General features: G+C 42.1%; 1 protein-coding gene across 3 annotated transcripts in view; it reads right to left on the bottom strand.

Annotated features, from left to right (window-relative positions):
* The window catches only part of LOC122553906 (rho GTPase-activating protein 42-like), a 367,560-nt gene that overhangs the window by 11,544 nt on the left and 335,666 nt on the right, over positions 1 to 20,350 (bottom strand). For all 3 annotated transcript variants that reach the window (XM_043698407.1, XM_043698408.1, XM_043698409.1), the window contains 2 exons: positions 8,051 to 8,113; positions 2,750 to 2,829 (listed from right to left, as the gene is read on the bottom strand). In XM_043698407.1, coding sequence (XP_043554342.1) covers positions 2,750 to 2,829; positions 8,051 to 8,113 — 143 coding nt within the window. The remainder of the gene's footprint in view (positions 1 to 2,749; positions 2,830 to 8,050; positions 8,114 to 20,350) is intronic.

Here is a 20,350-nt window from a genome sequence, read left to right as displayed (position 1 = left end):
AGTTCTGCTCTCCAAATTTGAGGAAAGACATTCTGGCTATTGAGGGAGTGCAGCCTAGGTTCACGAGGTCAATTCCTGGAATGGTGGGACTATCTTACGCTGAAAGATTGGAGCGACTGGGCTTGTATACCCTTGAGTTTAGAAGACTGAGAGGGGATCTGATTGAGACAGATAAGATTATTAAAGGTTTGGACACTCTGGCGGCAGGAAACATGTTTCAATACGGGATAGACCATTTAGGACAGAGATGAGGAGAAACTTCTTCACCCAGAGAGTGGTGGCTGTGTGGAATGCTCTGCCCCAGAGGGCAGTGGAGGCCCAGTCGCTGGATTCATTTAAGAAAGAGTTGGATAGAGCTCTCAAGGATAGTGGAATCAAGGGTCATGGAGATAAGGCAGGAACAAGATACTGATTGAGGATGATCAGCCATGATCATATTGAATGTTGGTGCAGGCTCGAAGGGCAGAATGGCCTACCCCTGCACCTATTGTCTATTGTCCTTGTGTTTTAGCTGAACCCATAAGGCTGCTGGGAGGGGAGTTCTAGGATTTTGACTGAAGCAAGGGTGATATAGTTACAAGTCAAGATGCTGTGCAGCTTAGAACTTGGAAGTGGTTGTGGTGGTGCTTCCCTTGATCTGGTGTCCTTGTTCCTCTAAGTCATAGAGATTGTAGGCATGGAAGGTGCTGCTGCAGGAGACTTGGGGAGTTGCTGAAGTACATCTTCAAGATGGTACACCTTACTAAATTGTGTATGGTTATTGGAAGGAGTCAGTGTTTAATTTTTGATGCCAATCAGGTGGTCTGCCTTGATTTGTGTTGAGCTCCTTGAGTGTTGGAGTTACACTTGTGGCATAATGTGAATAATGCGATTGGTTACTCCCTTTAAAACAACATCAAAGTTCAGTGTGATTTTCTCTCCTTTCTGACCTGCTGGATGCTTCCAACATTTTTCATTTCTACTTCAGATTTCCAGCAAGTTGTATTTTTGCTTTTGTCTTGTCAATATAAAAGCTGCTTTACAATGATTTTTTAATATTGTGTTGTCTACACCCCAAGGGATAAAAACAATCAGAAAGAAAAGAAATAAATTGTTGAGACAACGAAAGGCACTACAGAGTTAGTCATCACCATGTCCTGTGGGAAGTACAGTGATCTGGATCTGGTGTGGGATTTAATAACCTTTAATCTAAGTGCTACCAAGGGCATCTGGAATCATTTCAACCTGCTCACAAGAATGTTCTTCATACAAAAATAAATCCTTTTATCCAACATGTTATAAGCTATAGTGAGAGGATGAATAGACGGGGGCTGTTTTCCCTGGAGCACCGGAGGCTGAGGGGTGACCTTATAGAGGTTTATAAAATCATGAGGGGCATAGAAAGGGTAAACAGACAAGGTCTTTTCCCTAGGGCGGTGGAGTCCAGAACTTGAGGGCATTGGTTTAGGGTGAGAAGGGAAAGACTTAAAAAGGACCTAAGGGGTAACTTTCTCGTGCAAAGGATGGTGCGTGTATGGAATGAGTTGCCAGAAGGAGTGGTGGAGGCTGATACAATTACAACCTTTAAAAGGCACCTGGTTGGGTATATGAATCGGAAGGGTTTAGTGGGATATGGACCAAGTGCTGGTAAATGGGACTAGATTTATTTAGGATATCTGGTCGGCATGGATGAGTTGGACCGAAGAGTCTGTTTTCGTGCTGTACGGCTCTATGACTTTACGACTGTATAATGGGAGAGGCTGGTGAACTCTGAATTCTGCATTTTCATTGATCAGAAAGCTACTGATACGGTCCAATCAAAGAATGATAGAATGATCTTGCTGTGATACAAGTGGTGAGTGCTGCCAAGGAAACAAAATGCTTCATAATAGTGAGAGGATGAAGCTGGAGTGAGGGAAGATCACAGTTAACCAACTGCACTTCGTAATTAATAGCAATATTGAGAGTGAAACCGATAGGGAGCTCTGACCACATCACTCAGCAACAATTGATTGTGACAGCTTCTGAACGATGGGGCTTCTCTGATCAACAAACAAATCTGATACAGCAATTCCATAAAAATTATTTTTGAAGCACTGCTTAGAGTTGATATGACAGCTGGTGATATCTTTCAGTACAGAATTGAACTGAAGGCTGTGTTATGGCTGGAGGAATTAAATGTGGACATACTTTCAGTCTGTGCAGTATCACATTAATTAAAATGACTGTGTCATAATGTTGTGTACAGTTTAGAGCACGGTGTATGCTTTGAAAATTTATAATGAAAGCAAAGATAGTAGAAACAGGTTGTAAATGTCAGTCATTGTTTAGAAACAAGAGTTAGAATTGGGAAGTGGTGAAAAAGGCAGAAGAGAAGTTAACTAAAGCTGAACAAGAGACCAAAAATGGTAATTGTGCAAAGCAACAGAGAAACTGAGGCACTATAAAAGATATTAGCCCAGAAAAAAAATCTTGTATGTAGCACAGTTCACTTGATCAAGATTATTTATTAAAATGGAATTTCAATTCAATTTTCTGAGCCATTTCTAATTGGATTATGCAAACTTTTAATTATATATAAATTTTGCATAAATATGAAACCATTCATAAATCAGAATGCATGACAAGCATTTGAAATATGACCTGTGCCTTCCAGATAAAGACAACTGTGAGGAAGAAACTTGCACAATTAATTATACAGTGCTTGAACTGCAATTGTTTTTTTTTATTTTAGCACAAGAACTCTAATATAGATTTGCTTAATACTCACCATTAGTGAATATTGCTCCCTGTGGGAAAGAAAGTTCATGACTGTGTTCGGCTTTACAAGCATACATAGCTTTGGCTTGACTGTTTCAAAGAAAAATATCGATCATAAAACGCATGCAGTGCATTACTAATAAGTAGAAAAATTTATTTTGTTACATTTTAACAAGATATATCCATGAGCCATTGTATACAACCTACAATATAAATATTTTTAATCTTCCTGAACAGTCGATGGTGCTTTTAATTTAAATGTAAACCTGTCATACAATCACAATTTTAAAAAAAAGTTTAGTTATCGAAATGTCAACTTGTTAACTGCAATTATGGCCTGGTTGCTATCTCAAGAAATTTTGTATGTGCCTGCTGCTTCCTACTATGCACCGATTGTTCGTGAAGGTTTGATTAAATGAATAATCGAAGATAACATTCAAACACTGAAACGCCACTGAAAAGAAATGGCATGTCTCACAAAAAGTGTTAGCCATGAGGGCATGAGAATACAACATTTTCCCCTCTGAAAACAGTTAATTTTAAAGAAGTGTTTATTTAATTAATCAAAAGATACATAAACATATACATGTGCATAACCCAAACTGTTTTTCAATAATTTTTGCATTTGTGTTTGGGTAAGTTTGTTTTTTGTAATAAACCAATTAAGTTTTGCTCACAAAAGAAACTAAACTGACCTATGCTTCATACTGAACCTGACAGTCTGAGACCCACATATTTAGCTACATTATTAAACTCATAGAACACAGAACATTACAGCGCAGTACAGGCCCTTCAGCCCTCGATGTTGCGCCGACCTGTGGAACCAATCTGAAGTCTTTCTAACCTACACTATTTCATTCTCATCCATATATTTATCCAATGACCATTGAAATGCCCTTAAAGTTGGCGAGTCTAGGACTGTTGCAGGCAGTGCATTCCACACCCCTACTACTCTGAGTAAAGAAACTACCTCTGACATTGTTCCTATATCTATGACCCCTCAATTTAAAGCAATGTCCCTTCGTGCTAGCCATCAGCATCCAAGGAAAAAAGCTCTCACTGTCCACCTTATCTAACCCACTGATTATTTTCTATGTCACAATTAAGTTACCTCTCAACATTCTTCTGTCTAACAAACACAGCCTCAAGTCCCTCAGCCTTTCCTCAAGACCTTCCCTCCATACCAGGCAACCTAGTAAATCTCCTCTGCACTCTTTCCAAAGCTTCCACATCCTTCCTATAATGGGGTCAACCTGGGTGGTAACTTTCAAGGATCTGTGTACCTGGACACCGAGATCTTTCTGCTCATCCACACTACCAAGAATCTTACCATTAGCCCAGTACTTTGCATTCCTGTTGCACCTTCCAAAATGAATCACCTCACATTTTTTCACATTAAACTCCATTTGTCACCTCTCGGCCCAGTTCTGCAGTTTATCTATGTCCCTCTGAAAGCTACAACATCCTTTGTCACTATCCACAACTCTACCGACCTTCGCGTCATTTGCAAATTTAGTAACCCATCCTTCTACGCTCTCATCCAGGTCGTTTATAATTTTTTCACATTAAACTCCATTTGCCACCTCTCGGCCCAGTTCTGCAGTTTATCTATGTCCCTCTGTAAGCTACAACATCCTTTGTCACTATCCACAACTCTACCGACCTTCGCGTCATTTGCAAATTTACTAACCCATCCTTCTACGCTCTCATCCAGGTCGTTTATAAAAATGACAAACAGCAGTGGACCCAAAACAGGTCCTTGAGGTACACCACTAGTTACTGAACTCCAGAATGAACATTTCCCACCATTCTCTGTCCTCTTTCAGCTAGCCAATTTCTGATCCAAAACGCTAAATCACCCTCAATCCCATGTCTCTGTACTTTGTGCAATAAGATGGGGAACCTTATCAAACACCTTACTGAAATCCATATACACCACATCAACCACTTTACCCTCATCAATTTCTGATCCAAAACGCTAAATCACCCTCAATCCCATGCCTCCGTACTTTGTGCAATAAGATGGGGAACCTTATCAAACACCTTACTGAAATCCATATACACCACATCAACCACTTTACCCTCATCAACCACTTTACCCTCATCCACCTATTTGGTCATCTTCTCAAAGAACTTAACAAGATTTAAGAGGCACGATCTACCCTTCACAAAATCGTGTTGATTATCCCTAATCATGTTATGCCTCTCGAGATGATTATAAATCCTATCTCTTATAACCCTTTCCAACACAAAGTAAGGCTCACTGGTCTATAATTCCCAGGGTTGTCTCTACTCCCCTTCTTGAACAAAGGAACAACATTTGCTATCCTCCAGACTTCTGGCACTATTCCTGTAGACAATGATGACATAAACATCAAAGTCAAAGGCTCAGCAATCTCCTTCCTGGCTTCCCTAAGAATCCTAGGATAAATCCCATCCAGCCAAGGGGATTTATCTATTTTCACACTTTCCAGAATTGCTAACATCTTCTCTTTATGGACTTCAATCCCATCTAGTCTAGTAGCCTGTTTCTCAGAATTCTCTTCAACAACATTGTATTCACACAAGAAAAAGACAAACAAAAAATATTTATTTAGCGCTTCCCCTTCCTCCTCTGACTCCACGCATAATTACGCACTGCTATGCTTGATTGGCCCTAATCTTACTCTAGACATTCTTTTATTCCTGATAGAGCACAGAACATAGAAGAATACAGCGCAGTACAGGCCTTCGGCCATCGATGTTGCGCCGATCCAAGCCCACCTAACCTACACTAGCCCACTATCCTCCATATACCTATCCAATGCCCGCTTAAATGCCCATAATGAGGGAGAGTCCACCACTGCTACTGGCAGGGCATTCCATGAACTCACGACACGCTGAGTAAAGAACCTACCCCTAACATCTGCCCTATACCTACCCCCCCTTAATTTAAAGCTATGCCCCCTCATAATAGCTGACTCCATACGGACCAAAACTGCACACAATATTCCAGATGTGACCGCACCAGAGTCTTATACAACTGCAACATGACCTCAGGACTCCGGAACTCAATTCCTCTACCAATAAAAGCCAGAAAGCAATAGAAAGCTTTAGCTCTTTCCTTGATCCTATCTGCCAATGACTTCTCATGCCCTCTCCTGGCTCTTCTTAGCTCTCTCTTTAGGTCTTTCCTGGCTAACTCGTAACTCTTAAGCGTCCTAACTGAGCCATCAAATCTTATCCTAACATAAGGCCTTCTTCTTCCTCCTCTTGATAAGAGATTCAACTTCCTTAGTAAACCACAGTTTCCACACTGATCAGCTTCCTCCCTGCCTGTTAGGTACATACTTATCTAGGACACTCAGTAGCTGGTCCTTGAATAAGCTCCACATTTCGCATGTGCTCATCCCCTGCAGTTTCCCTTCCCATCCTATGCATCCTAAATCTTGCCTAACTGCATTGGAATTACCTTTCCCCCAGCTATAGCTCTTGCCCTGCAGTATATATCTATCCATCACTAAAGCAAACATAACCAAATTGTGGTCACTATCACCAAAGTGCTCACCGACTTCCAAATCTAACACCTGGCCGGGTTCATTACCCAGTACCAAATCTAATGTGGCCTCGTCCCTTGTTGGCCTGTCTACGTACTGTGTCAGAAGACTCTCCTGCACATATTGGATAATGAATCATATTATTCCCTGTCCATGTTTGGAAAGTTAAAGGCCCCCATAATAACTACCCTGTCACTCTCGCTCCTATCATGGATCATCTTTGCTATCCTATCCTCGACATCTCTGGAATTATTTGGAGGCCAATAGAAAACTCCCAGTGTAACCTATCCTTTCCTGTTTCTAATCTCAGCCCATACTACCTCAGTAAATGAATCCTCAAACATCCTTTCCCAACCATAATTCTGTCCTTGACTAACAATGCCACACCACCCCCTCTTTTACCATCTTCTCCGTTCTTACTGAAACATCTAAATCCCGGAACCTTCAACAACCTTTCCTGTTCCTGCTCTATCCATGACTCCGAAATGGTCACAACATCGAAGTCCTAGGTACCTTCTTGCGATCTTGAAATCTTACTTCTGACTTCACTACTGTCATCCCCCCGTATACTCGAACTACAATTTCGGTTCCCATCCCCTGCTGAATTTGTTTAAACCCACCCGTACAGCATTAGCAAATTTCCCGCATTACATTGACTCGTTACATTTAAAACTTATAACCAGTGGAGAACTGAGACTAGAAAAGGAAACAATGCACACTTCTAACCTGGGTGGTAACACATTTCTGGCTTTTATTGGTAGAGGAATTGAGTTCCGGACTACTGAGGTCATGTTGCAGTTGTATAAGACTCTGGTGCGGCCACATCTGGAATATTGTGTGCAGTTTTGGTCGCCATACAGCGAGTCATGAGTTCATGGAATGCCCTGCCAGTAGCAGTGGTGGACTCTCCCTCATTATGGGCATTAAAGCGGGCATTGGATAGGCATATGGAGGATAGTGGGCTAGTGTAGGTTAGGTGGGCTTGGATCGGCGCAACATCGAGGGCCGAAGGGCCTGTACTGCGCTGTATTCTTCTATGTTCTATGTGCTATTATTTGCATAAATTTAAATATAATTTTCATTTCTTCAGTGATGAATATCAAACTGAACATTACTGAGTTGAATTAGCTAGAGAACCTTGGTTGTGAATTGGCTAGATAAGCAAGCTGCAAACAAAGGTGAACTTCAAATTTTCTCAATATATCTGGTTTTTGTTCTAATAATGCTGAAAAATGTGTTGCTGGAAAAGCGCAACAGGTCAGGCAGCATTCAAGGAGCAGAAGAATCGATGTTTCGGGCATAAGCCCTTCTTCAGGCTTATGCCCGAAACGTTGATTCTCCTGTTCCTTAGATGCTGCCTGACACGCTGCGCTTTTCCAGCAACACATTTTTCAGCTCTGACCTCCAGCATCTGCAGTCCTCACTTTCTCCTCCTTTGTTCTAATAATATTTGGTATGTCCACCATTGAGTAGTAATTAGTTACATTTTTTCTCCAATTGGTTACATGTCAGCTTACATATTTAGCAAAATATGCTCTTAGTTCTCAGCGAAGATGTAGAATGAAATATGTGATCAAACATGCTTGTTGTTTGCCTTGGTATCAGTAATTAACTGGATGTTACCTAAGAATCAGTTAGCAACTAATTATTAGGATACCTGGCATTTCAAATGACTCAAAGTAATGGCAGTAATATCTGAAAACTCTGGAATAAAGTGCAAATGTTAACAATGTGATAGAAATAAGGACTTAGAACATATAAAGTTGTTCACTTACCATTTGGATGAACTTGGTTTAGCAGTACCAATATTTTCAAATAACTGAGCTCTGGATGCAACTCTAGAGGAAGAAAATAATTCAATATATCAAGAAATTGGTTTTTGAAATGACTGATTTCATCAAAATTCACTCTTCATACAGCTTTGATGCATTTACTTCCATGTAAACTACAAAAAGCAGACACATTCCTTGATATAATAACGCTGCAAAATATTTTGTGTAATTGTGCAACTGCACATTATAAGACCTTTTTGTATTATCCTTGGCATGATATCTGCTATTTTTAATTTTATTCTTTTCCTCTCAACCCTTGTTCCTCCAGCCAGCCCATTTCATCTCAGCTCCTCACTTTGTGAGCACTTCTACATTAATATGAAATTCAAACTTCTGTAATTGTTCAGTAGTATTTTGAAGCCATGCTGGAGTAGATTAAAGGGATGAAACTATGCTATTAAAGCAGGATTATTCTGAAATACCAGTGAATTATACACTATTTTGTTGAAAGCTTTTATCCTCTGCGGCTTGTGACAGTTTTTCTTCATTTATTTTCAACAAATATTTGTTCAGCTGGCGTTGGACGATGTCCTTATTTTTAATTAATTTTGTCAGTTCACGAAGTGCAAGTGAGTACTTTTTACAAGTCCCTTCATTGTGACAGCTGTCATTTCATAAACTACACAACCGGGAGATACATGAAGTGAGACAGAGAACTGCAATTTGTTTCTCAGCATATGGTTACTTTCTTTTTTTAATGAAAGGGGATACAGGCAATCAAATTGTGCTAAGTTAGTAAGCAGTTTATCTAACGAATATGTTTATATATAGAATTAAATGTTTGCATGTGCTGACAAGCATCTCTGAGGTCCTTGTGCTGATCTAAACCAAATTTAATGGAGATCAAAGAAATAATTATGTAGAAATTCAGTAGAAACAACAGGCAACTTCTGTGGAGAAAGAAAAAGAGTTAATGCTTGTGCACAGGACATACCTGGGTAATTTTAGACATTGCCAGGTAGGTACCAGTGTTGTAGCTGTCCTGGAATAGGGATACAACTACTTCTGAAGCATAAATTTTCGATATTATTGGTGGAATGTTGTCAGAACCATAGCCTTTGCAGCATCCAGCACCTTCAACTATTTCTTGGTAAGTGAGATTTTGGAGAAGATTTGTAGCTGAAGTTGAGGTTCAGGTTGTACGTTTACTCACTGAGCTGGTAGATTTGTTCTCAAACATTTCGTTACCATGTTAGGTAACATCATCAGTGAGCCACTGATGAAGCGCTAGTGTTCTGTAACGTTTGCTATTTATCTGACTTCCGGTTCCATTTCTGAGAGGTTGGTAAACGTCTGAGAACAAATCCACCAGCTCAGTCAGCAAACTTGCAACCTGATTTCTTGGTAACACTTAGAGTGAATAGAATTGACGAAAGACAATTCTCGTTCTGTGGGAATGAGACAGACTCACGGTTGGTGTGTTGCCTCCCAGATGCCAGGGTTCGTGATGTCTCTGATTGTGTTTTCAGGATCCTTAAGGGCGAGGGGAGCATCCCCAAGTCCACATGGGCACCAACAACTTAATTGAGAAGAGTGATGAGATTTAAGCCAGAAATTCAGGGTGCTAGGGTGGAAGATTAGAGCTAGAACAAACAAGTTATAATCTCTGGTTTGTTGTCTGTGCCACATGTTAGTGAGGCGAAGAATAGGGAGAGGGAGGAGTTGAACACATGGCTATCGGGATAGTGCAGGATGGAAGGTTTCAGATACCTGGATAATTGGGACTCATTCTGCGGTAGGTGGGACTTCTACAAACAGGATGGTCTTCACCTGAACCAGGGGGGTACCAATATCCTGGGTTGGATATTTGCTAATGCTCATGAGGTGGGTTTAAATTAACTCAGCAGGGGTCGGGAACCCAAATTGTAGTTTGAGTATACAGGAGGTTGAGAGTCCGAAATAAGGTTTCAAGGTCACAAGAGTGCACTGGCAAACAAGAAGTTAGTTTGAAATGTGTCTACTCCAATGCCAGGAGCATCTGGAATAAGGTGAGTCAACTTGCAGCATGGATCGGTATCTGGGACTTCGACGTTGTGGTCATTTTAGAGACATGGGTAGAGCAGGGACAGGAATGGTTGTTGCAGATTCCAAGTTTAGATGTTTCAGTAAGAATTGAAAAGATGGTAAAAGGAGGGGAATGGCATTAATAGTCAAGGACAGGATTACGGTTGCAGAAAGAACTTTGAGGACTCATCTACTGAGATAGTATGGGCTGAGGTTCGAAACAGGAAAGGAGAAGTCATCCTGTTGGGAGTTTTCTATAGGCTCCGAACTGTTCCAGAGATGTAGAGGATAGGATATCAAAGATAATTCTCGATAGGAGCGAGAGTGACAGGGTAGTTGTTAGAGGGGACTTTAACTTTCCAAATATTGACTGAGAATACCATAGTTCAAGCACTTTAGGTGGGTCAGTTTTTGGCCAACGTGTGCAGGAAGGTTTCCTGACTCAGGCCAACAAGGGGCGAGGCCACATTAGATTTGATAATGAACCCAGCTAGGTGTTAGATTTGGAGGTAGGTAACCATTTTGGTGATATTGACCACAATTCAGTTATGTGTACTTTGGCAATGGAAAGGAATAGGTTGCACCGCAAGGCAAGAGTTATAGCTGGGAAAAGGTAATTATGATGCGATTAGGCAAGATTTAGGATGCATAGGATGGGGAAGGAAACTGCAGGGGATCAGCACAATTGAAATGTGGAGCTTATTCAAGGAACAGCTACTGTGTGTCCTTGATAAGTATGTACCGGGCAGGCAGGGAGGAAATGGTCAAGCGTGAGAGCTGTGGTTTACTAAGGAAATTGGATCTCTTATCAAGAGGAAGAAGAAAGCTTACATTAGGATGAGATGTGAGGCTCAGTTAGGACGCTTGAGAGTTACAAGTTAGCCAGGAAAGACCTAAAGAAAGAGTTAAGAAGAGCCAGGAGGGGACATGAGAAGTCGTTGGCAGATAGGATCAAGGAAAACCCTAAGGCTTTCTCTATGAATAGCAGAAATAAAAGAATGACTAGAGTAAGATTAGGGCCAATCAAGGATAGTAGTGGGAAGTGCGTGGAGTCAAAGGAGATAGGGGAAGTGCTAAATGAATACTTTTTGTCAGTATTTACGCTAGAAGAAGACAATGTTGTAGAAGAAAATACTGAGATACAGGCTACTAGACTAGATAGGATTGAGTTTCACAAGGAGGAGGTGTTACTAATTCTGGAAAGTGTAAAGATAGATAAGTCGCCTGGGCCGGATGGGATTTATCCGAGGATTCTCTGGGAAGCCAAGGTGGAGATTGCTGAGCCTTTGGTTTTGATCTTTATGTTGTCAGGATTGGTGCCAGAAGACTGGAGGGTAGCAAATGTTGTTCCCTTGATCAAGGAGGGGAGTAGAGGCAATCTTGGTAATTATACAACAGTGAGCCTTACTTCAGTTGTGGATAAAGTGTTGGAAAGGGCTATAAAAGATAGGATTTATAATCATCTAGAAAGGAATAAGTTGATTAGGGATAGTCAACATGGTTTTGTGAAGGGTAGGTCATGCACCTCACAAACCTTATGAGTTCTTTGAGAAGGTGACCAAACAGGTAGATGAGGGTAAAGCCTTTGATGCAGTGTATGTGGATTTCAGTAAGGCGTTTGATAAGGTTCCCAACAGTAGGCTATTGCACATAGTACAAAGGCATGGAATTGAGGGTGATTTAGTGGTTTGGATCAGAAATTGGCTAGCTGAAAGAAGATAGAGGGTGGTGGTTGATGGGAAATATTCATCCTGGAGTGCAAGGACCTGTTTTGGGTCCACTGCTGTTTGTCATTTTTATAAACAACCTGGATGAGGGCGTAGAAGGATGGGTTAGTAAATTTGCAGATGCCACTAAGGTTGGTAGAGTTGTGGATAGTGCAGAAGGATTTGTAGGTTACAGAAGGACATAGCTGAAAATGTGTTGCTGGAAAAGCGCAGCAGGTCAGGCAGCATCCAAGGAACAGGAGAATCGACATTTCGGGCATAAGCCCTTCTTCAGGAATTCCTGAAGAAGGGCTTATGCCCGAAACGTCGATTCTCCTGTTCCTTGGATGCTGCCTGACCTGCTGCGCTTTTGCAGCAACACATTTTCAGCTCTGATCTCCAGCATCTGCAGACCTCACTTTCTCCTACAGAAGGACATAGATAAGCTGCAGAGCTGGGCTGAGATTTGGCAAATGGAGTTTAATGCAGCGAAGTGTGAGGTAATTCGTTTTGGAAGGAACAACAGGAATGCAGAGTACTGGGCTAATGGTAAGACTCTTGGTAGTGTGGATGAGCAGAGAGATCTCGGTGCCTGTGTACATAGATCCCTGAAAGTTGCCACCTAGTTGATAGGGCTGTTAAGAAGGCATACGTTGTGGTATCTTTTATTGGTAGAGGGATTGAGTTTCGAAACCATGAGGTCATGCTGTAGCTGTACAAAACTCTGGTCCAGCCGCACTTGCAGTAGTGTGTACAGTTCTGATCACCCCATTATAGGAAGGATGTGGAAACTTTGGAAAGAGTGCAGAGGAGATTTACTAGGATGTTGCCTGGTATTGATGGAAGGTCTTATAAGGAAAGGCTGAGGGACTTCAGGCTGTTTTTGTTGGAGAGAAGAAAGTTGAGAGGTGACTTAATTGAGACATATAAGATAATCAGAGGGTTAAATAGGGTGGACAGTGGGAACCATTTTCCTTGGATGGTGATGGCTAGTACAAGGGGACATTGCTTTAAATTGAGGGGTGATAGATATAGGACACATGTCAGAGGTAGTTTCTTTCTCAGAAAGTTGTAGGGGCGTGGAATGCACTGCCTGCAACAGTAGTAGACTCACCCATTTTAAGGGCATTTAAATGGTCATTTGATAGTTGTTTGGACGAAAATGGAATTGTGTAGGTTAGATGGGCTTCAGATTGTTTTCATAGGTCAGCTCAGCATCGAAGGCCAAAGGGCCTGTACTGCGCTGTAAAAGAACATAGAACATAGAACAATACAGCACAGAACAGGCCCTTCGGCCCACTATGTTGTGCCGAACATTTGTCCTAGCTTAAGCACCCATCCATGTACCTATCCAATTGCCGCTTAAAGGTTAATGTTCTACGTTCTATGTTCTACAGGCAACTGTATTGCTGGGACATCTGGAGAAGACTGAGATGATCTTCCATTTGGCAATTCTGACCAAAGATTGCTGGGAATGCTTCAGCCTCATTTTTACAATCTATTCTAAGTACAGTATTCAGAACTATCTCTTGAAATTCCTACTACTCCTGGCCTAATATCCCAGTTCACTTCAGCTGGTTCAGCTTTCATGCCAAGATAGCTGCCCATTTTAAGTTTAAAATACTAGTCTTAGAGCCACTATTTTCCCTTTCAAACTGGATCTAAAATGTAATCACTTTATTATCACTGTTACTTAGAGAGATCTTTACTCCAAGGTAATTAATTTTCCTATCACATTACACAATACCAGGTCTACTATAGCCTGCACTTGGTGAGTTGCAGAATGTGCTACAATTATCTTAAAAATGTTCTGTGAATTCCTCATTGAGGCTACCATTATCCATCTGGTTTCTCTAGTTTATATGTAAATTAAAATCATCCGTAATTATTGCCATTCCTTCATCTCAAGTACTCAACATTTCTTCTTAGATACTTCCTCCAAAATTGTGGTCACTGCTGAGGGGCCTGTAAATCACTCCCAAGAGTGAATTCTTTACCATACTATTCCTCTATTCCACCCAGATCAATTCTGCATCCTGATTTCCTGAACCAAGTTAATCTCTAACTGTTGTACCGTGTTTGTTTGGGAGTAATATTCCTCTACCTTTACACAGCTTCCTGAGCTTTTTCAAATGTCACAGAGCCCTTATTCAGAACCCAATCCTTGTCATTCTGCAGCCACATCTCTATAATGGTTATCAGATCATATTTATTCACCTCAATGTGTGCAGTTAATTCATTTAAGACAGTAACAAATAGGAATAGGAATAGGAGGAGGCCATTCTGCCCCCGAACCTGCTCTGCCACTCAATGGGATCATGGTTGATCATGTCCATTTTCCTGCCCTTTCCCTGTAAACCTTGATTCTCCTGATCAAGAATCTATCCATCTCAAATTTAAATATACGCAAGGACTCAGTTCCCACAGCTGTCTGTGGCAGAGAGTTCCAAAGATTCACATCCCTCTGATAGAAAAACATTTCACTTTCTTTTTCATGTAAAAGTACATGTGACAATAAATTTCAATTCTATTTTTCATCTCAATCTTAAATTATTTCCTTTATTGAGACTATCCCCTCTCGTCCAAGACTCCCCCATGAGGAGAAGTGTAAGTCATATTATATCAATAATATGACTTACACTTCCACAATATTGATTGGAACCTCCTTTGTGCAAATAGTTTGGGTGGAGCAGATTTTGATAGGAGTCTTCAGGAACGATTCCTGACTTAATATGTACATAGGGCGACTAGAAGAAAGGCAATATTGGATTTGGTGCTTGGCAACGAACCAGGTCAGGTATCAGATCTCTTGGTGAGACAGCATTTCCGTGATAGCGATCACAACTCCCTGAGCTTTACTATAGTCATGGAGAGGGCTGGGAGCAGACAGTATGAGAAGGTAATTAATTGGACGAAGGGGAATTACAATGCTATTAGCAAGGAACTGTGAGCATAAATTGGGAACAGATATTCTCAGGGAAATGCACAACAGAAATGTGGAGGTTGTTTAGGGAGCACTTGCTGCGAGTGCTGAATAGGTTTGTCCCACTGAGGCAAGGAAGGGATGGTAGGGTAAAGGAACCTTGGGTGACAAGAGATGTGGAACATCAAGTCAAGAGAAAGAAGGAAGCTTACTTAAGGTTGAGGAGACAAGGATCAGACAGGGCTCGAGAGGATTACAAGGTATCCAGGAAGGAACTGAAGAATGTACTTAGGAGAGCTAGAAGGAAGCATAAAAAAACTTTAGCAGATAGGATTAAAGGAAAACCCTAAGTCATTCTGCACTTCTGTAAGGAACAAGAGCATGGCCAGAGTGAGGGTAGAGCCGATTAGGGATGGTGGAGGGAACTTGAGCCTGGAGTCGGAGTTGGTAGGGGAGGTCCTTTGCTTCAATATTCACTAGTGAGAGGAACTTGTCATTTGTGAGGACAGTGTGAAACAGACCGATATGCTCAAACTGGTTGATGTTAAGAAGGAGGATATGCTGGAAATTTTGAAAAACCATGAGGATAGATAAATCTTCTGGGCCAGACTGGATATACCAAAGTTACTTCAGGAAGAGAGGGAAGAGATTGCTGCACCTTTGCAATGATATTTGCATCCTTGTTGCCCACTGGTGTAGTTTCAGATGATTGGAGGGTGGCAAATGTTATTCCCTTGTTCAAGAAAGGGAATAAGGATAACCCTGGGAATTACAGACCAGTCAGTCTTAGATTAGCGGTGGGCAAATTATTAGAGATGATTCTGAGAGGCAGGATTTATGATTATTTGGAAACGAATACTGGATTAGAGATAGTCAGCATAGCTTTGTGAGTGGCAAGTCATGTCTCACAAACCTTACTGAATTATTTAAGGGTGTGACAAAACACATTGATGAAGGTAGAGAATGGATGCAGTGACTCTGGATTTTAGTGAGGTGTTTGAAAGGTTCCCCATGGTAAGCTCATTCAGAAAGTAGGAAGCATGGGATGCAGGAAAACTGTCTGTATGGATACAGAATTGGCTGGCCTGTAGAAGACAGAGGATGATGGCAGATGGAAAGTATTCAGCCTTGGAGCTCGGTGACCAGTGGTGTTCCGCACGGATCTGCTCTGGGACCTCTGCTCCTTGTGATTTTTATAAATGACTTGGATGAGGAAGTGGAAGGGTGGGTTATTAAGTTTGCTTATGACACGAAGGTTGGTGGAGTTGCGAATAGTGTGGATGCCTGTTGTAGGTTGCAATGAGACATTGACAGGATGCAGAGCTGGACTGATAAGTGACAGATTGAGTTCAACCTAGAAAAGTGCAAAGTGATTCATTTTGGAAGGTCAAATTTGAATGCAGATTACAGGGTTGAAGGCAGGATTCTTGGCAGTGTGGAGGAACAGAAGGATCTTGGGGTCCATGTCCATAGATCCCTCAAAGTTGCCACCCAAGCTGATCGGGTTGTTAAAAAGGCATATGGTGTGTTGGCTTTTATCAGCTGGGGGATTGAGTTTAAGAGCCGCAAGGTTATGCTGCAGCTCTATAAAGCCCTGGTTAGACCACACTTGGAATATTGTGTTCATTCTAGTCACCTCATTATAGGAAGGATGTGAAAGCTTTAGAGAGGATGTACAAGCTTTAGAGAGGACGTACAGGGGATTTACCTGGAGGGCATAGCTTATGAAGTAAGGTTGAGGGAGAATGGCTTTTCTCATTGGAGTGAAGAAGGATGAGAGGTGACTTGATGGAGGTGTACAAGATGATAAGAGTTATAGATAGAGTGAGTAGCCAAAGATGTTTTGGCAGAAATGTCTATCACAAGGGGGCATAATTTGAAGGTGATTGGAGGAAGGTTTAGGGGAAATGTCGGAGGTCAGTTCTTTACACAGAGAGTGGTGGGTGCGTGGAATGCACTGCCACCAGTGATAGTAAAGTCAGATGCATTAGGGACATTTAAGTGACTCTTGAATAGGCACATGGATGATCGTAGACTGAAGGGCATGTAGGTTAGTCTGATCTTAGAGTAGGATAAAAGGTTGCTACAACATCGAGGGCTGAAGGGCCTGTAACTGTTCTATGTTCTATATATCATCGAATGGAGAACCAGGAAAATGACGACTGCCAGCTTGACAGGAGCACATGCCTTAGTGATAGAGGTCAACAGAAGTGAAAGGCTACATTTTTGTGGGGAGGTAAGGAGACCTTCAAAACATCTTCTGATAGGAATGCAAGAAGGTGGTCAGGTAGGTCAATGCTTGCAATCAAGTGCCCACGATCTGGGAGCAGTACAGCCCGGTTCAATGACCAATGCATTGAAAAATAACAATATGCATCCACTGCAGCTCCAACCTCTCTCACTGCAAAATGCTCACACCGCTATCACATACCCATCAGACATTAACTGGATGTCAAGACTGAAAATGAATATTCCACCTCAACCTCATGCACCTTCCAATTTACGCAAGCCTCACACCCATCTCTCACTAACTTCAATTGTTTGCTATAACAGCAACACTAACAAATACAGCACAACACAATCACTCAGATTCTTACCTCTCTCCCTTATGCAGAAGGGAGCAACATAGACCAGCAGGAGGCATACCTGGAACACTTACATTTTGCTCCACATTATGAAATCAACTGTAAGAATTTGCTGCATCCATCATTATTGAGAACATGGCAGATGTTGGAATATGGCGGCATTTGGAATGTTGAGAGTAGTTTTTGGCTCCATAAGGAAGGAGGTGCTGACATATTGTGGTGCATGTTCAAATGGAGGTTCCAAGATTAGTGCAGGCTCAAATTGCTGCTACTACAGCACTACATCTCAATGCTCAAAGGGACATGCTTTTTCAAGCAGTTCTGCAAGGTTGCTCCAACAGATTATTAGGACTGGTCAGGCATGTCTAATGAAAGTGCTTGTAGCACCCTGAAGCACAAACCTGCTACCGTCTCTCAGGATAGCAGCATTTATGCTCTCAACGCTAAACTCCATACTATACATTTGCTAGTGCCTGTCAGTCAGTCAGTGAAAACAGCTTACTGCCCATGCCGGTATGGCACAGCTGTCAGTTGGGTCCACAAGATCCATAGTTCTCAGCAAGGAAGACAAGGCAATCTGCAGTAGACCACATGAAGGTCAACCATGCTCCAGTTGGTTGGGTAGCACTGCACAGAGTACTCAGTCAGGCAACAGCCTCTGCAACACAGACACTAAGGAAAGGCATATTGTTGAATCCTTCATTTAATTTTGTATAATTGATCAGATCATTGGACCAAGATACTGTGGAAAGATTTGTGTTGCTGACTTTGGCCAAATCTTGGCCAAAAGGATGATCTGATGAGGTGTTCGCAGATGGATGAGGAAGTGGCTAAGTGGTGGTGAAGGGAAGCAGAGTTTGAAGCATTCTAGTCACAGTCATCCTGGTGCTGTCTTCTTGCCTTTTTCCTCTTCCTCCTACAGTGACCTCCCAATGCCCATTGGCAATCGCCACACCCCCATCATGATAGCGTTGTGAAAGATGCATCAGATAGCACAAACTTTGATACACATTCTAGAAATTACTGTAAAGCTCAACTGAGGTCTAAATATCAGAACCGTTTAAACACACTACATGGCTACCCTTTATATTTAAGAACAAAGAACAAATAAATTTATAACACAGGAACAGGCTTTTCAGTCCTCCAAGCCTGCGCCACTCCAGATCCTCTATCTAAACCTGTCGCCTATTTTCTAAGGATCTGTTTCCCTCTGCTCCCTGCCTATTCATGTATCAGTCTACATACACCTTAAGTGACGCTATTGTGCCCACCTCTACTACCTTCATTGGCAATGCATTCCAGGCTCCCGCCACTGCTGTGTAAAGAATAGTATAATTTTTCTTATTCTTTTGGGATATTGACATTGCTGGAAGTCAGGCATTTGTTGCTCATTCTGAATTGCTTTTGAACTTAGTGGCCTGCTAAGGACATTGCAAGGGCAGTTGAGAGTTAACCACATTGCTGTCGGTCTGGAGTCACACATTGGCTGAACCGAGTAAGGAATGCATACTCTCCTTCCTGAAGAACAATGGTGAACAAGGTGTTTTTTTCTTAAATAACTGACAACAGTTTAATAGTAAAAGAGGCAAGTTTATATTCTAAATTTATCAACTAACTTTAAATTCCAACAGGTTGGGTTTGAACCTATGTGGTTCAGAGCATGAGCCTAACCTCAACATTACACTTCCACTACAACAACATTTCCCCCAGTCTGGCAGCAGCATGGCTCTCATTGTCCAACAGTTCTTCTCGAGACAGTGGGTGGCAAAGTGATTGGTGGGGGGGGGGGGTGTGGTCAGCCATATGTACAAGTCACATTCTTCAGCTCCAAGCAGCCACGCACTTCACCTTCCTGCTGGCCCAAAAACAGACTCCCTCAGGGTGAAAGCACTGGGGCTGCTGCCAGCATCGTGGCATCCAGCAAAATAGTAATGTGTGCTTGGTCATACAGCAACTGCACATTCATGGAGTTGCAGTCCCAGGTGTTTCACTTCATGTTGAAGTCCAGAGGTAGATCATCCATAAATCCAAGTGCTTCCCATAACACGGGAATCTCACTAGTCTGCCTAATCCATCTGTTCCTCTTTGCTTAGAGAGAAATTATGGATTTTTCTTTTGCGCACAGAGGATCTCCTTCAGCTCTGTGATGCAGTGATGGATGATATTCTGGGCCTTCTGTGAAGGGCCCTCCTCCTCCTTGTTCTATGTCAAGCTTATCCACTTTGCAGCCTCTGCTGCATTTACCCGTCAACATACAGACTCTGAGGCACAGCAATTAGAACGCAGATACCCATTGCAGACTTAGTGTAGACAGGTAACCAAATCCTCTACACTCCCAGACATATTGACATAGCAAATTCAAGACAATACCTTCAGAAACAATCACAGTTACTTTCACAAACTTTGCTATCGCAGAATTATGTCTAAAGCACTGTGTCAGCTATTTTAATGCCTGAACTTATAACTACTGGCAATGTATACGGTAGAGGGGAGAATGTCTTGGTCAATTCTCACGCCAACGGTCTTTTCTCAGCAGAGAGCGGCGCGAGCTGGGCGGAGGTGAGGTTGGAGCGCAGAGCTGGTCGGGAAGGTAAGTGATTGAAATTTGAGTGGGTGTGTTCTAGACCCCAGGCCCTACATAGTAGGGCCTCCCTCCCATCCTCCTCCTCTAACCTAATTTTAAAGTCCACAGGTAAGCTACTCAGTGTTCTTGTTTTGGAGACGAGGTGTAGAGTAATGGCAGCGCAGGCAGTGGAATGTTCCTCCTGCAGGATGTTTGAGGTAGGGGTGACCACCGATACTCCTGCCGACTTCATCTGCAGAAAATGCAGTCAGATCCTGCTCCTCACAGAACGAGTTAGGGAACTGGAACTGCAGTTGGATGAACTGAGGATTATTCGAGAGGCTAAGAGGGTGATAGATAGAAGCTACAGGAACATAGCTACGCCAGAGAACAGAAGTAGCTGGGTAACAGTTAGAGGTGGGAAGGGGAGGAAGCAGGCAGTGCAGGGATCCCCTGTGGTCG

This window comes from Chiloscyllium plagiosum, chromosome 10 (assembly GCF_004010195.1).
Source record: "Chiloscyllium plagiosum isolate BGI_BamShark_2017 chromosome 10, ASM401019v2, whole genome shotgun sequence".
Taxonomy (NCBI): Eukaryota; Metazoa; Chordata; class Chondrichthyes; order Orectolobiformes; family Hemiscylliidae; genus Chiloscyllium; species Chiloscyllium plagiosum.
This window is presented reverse-complemented; position numbering and strand designations above follow the sequence as displayed.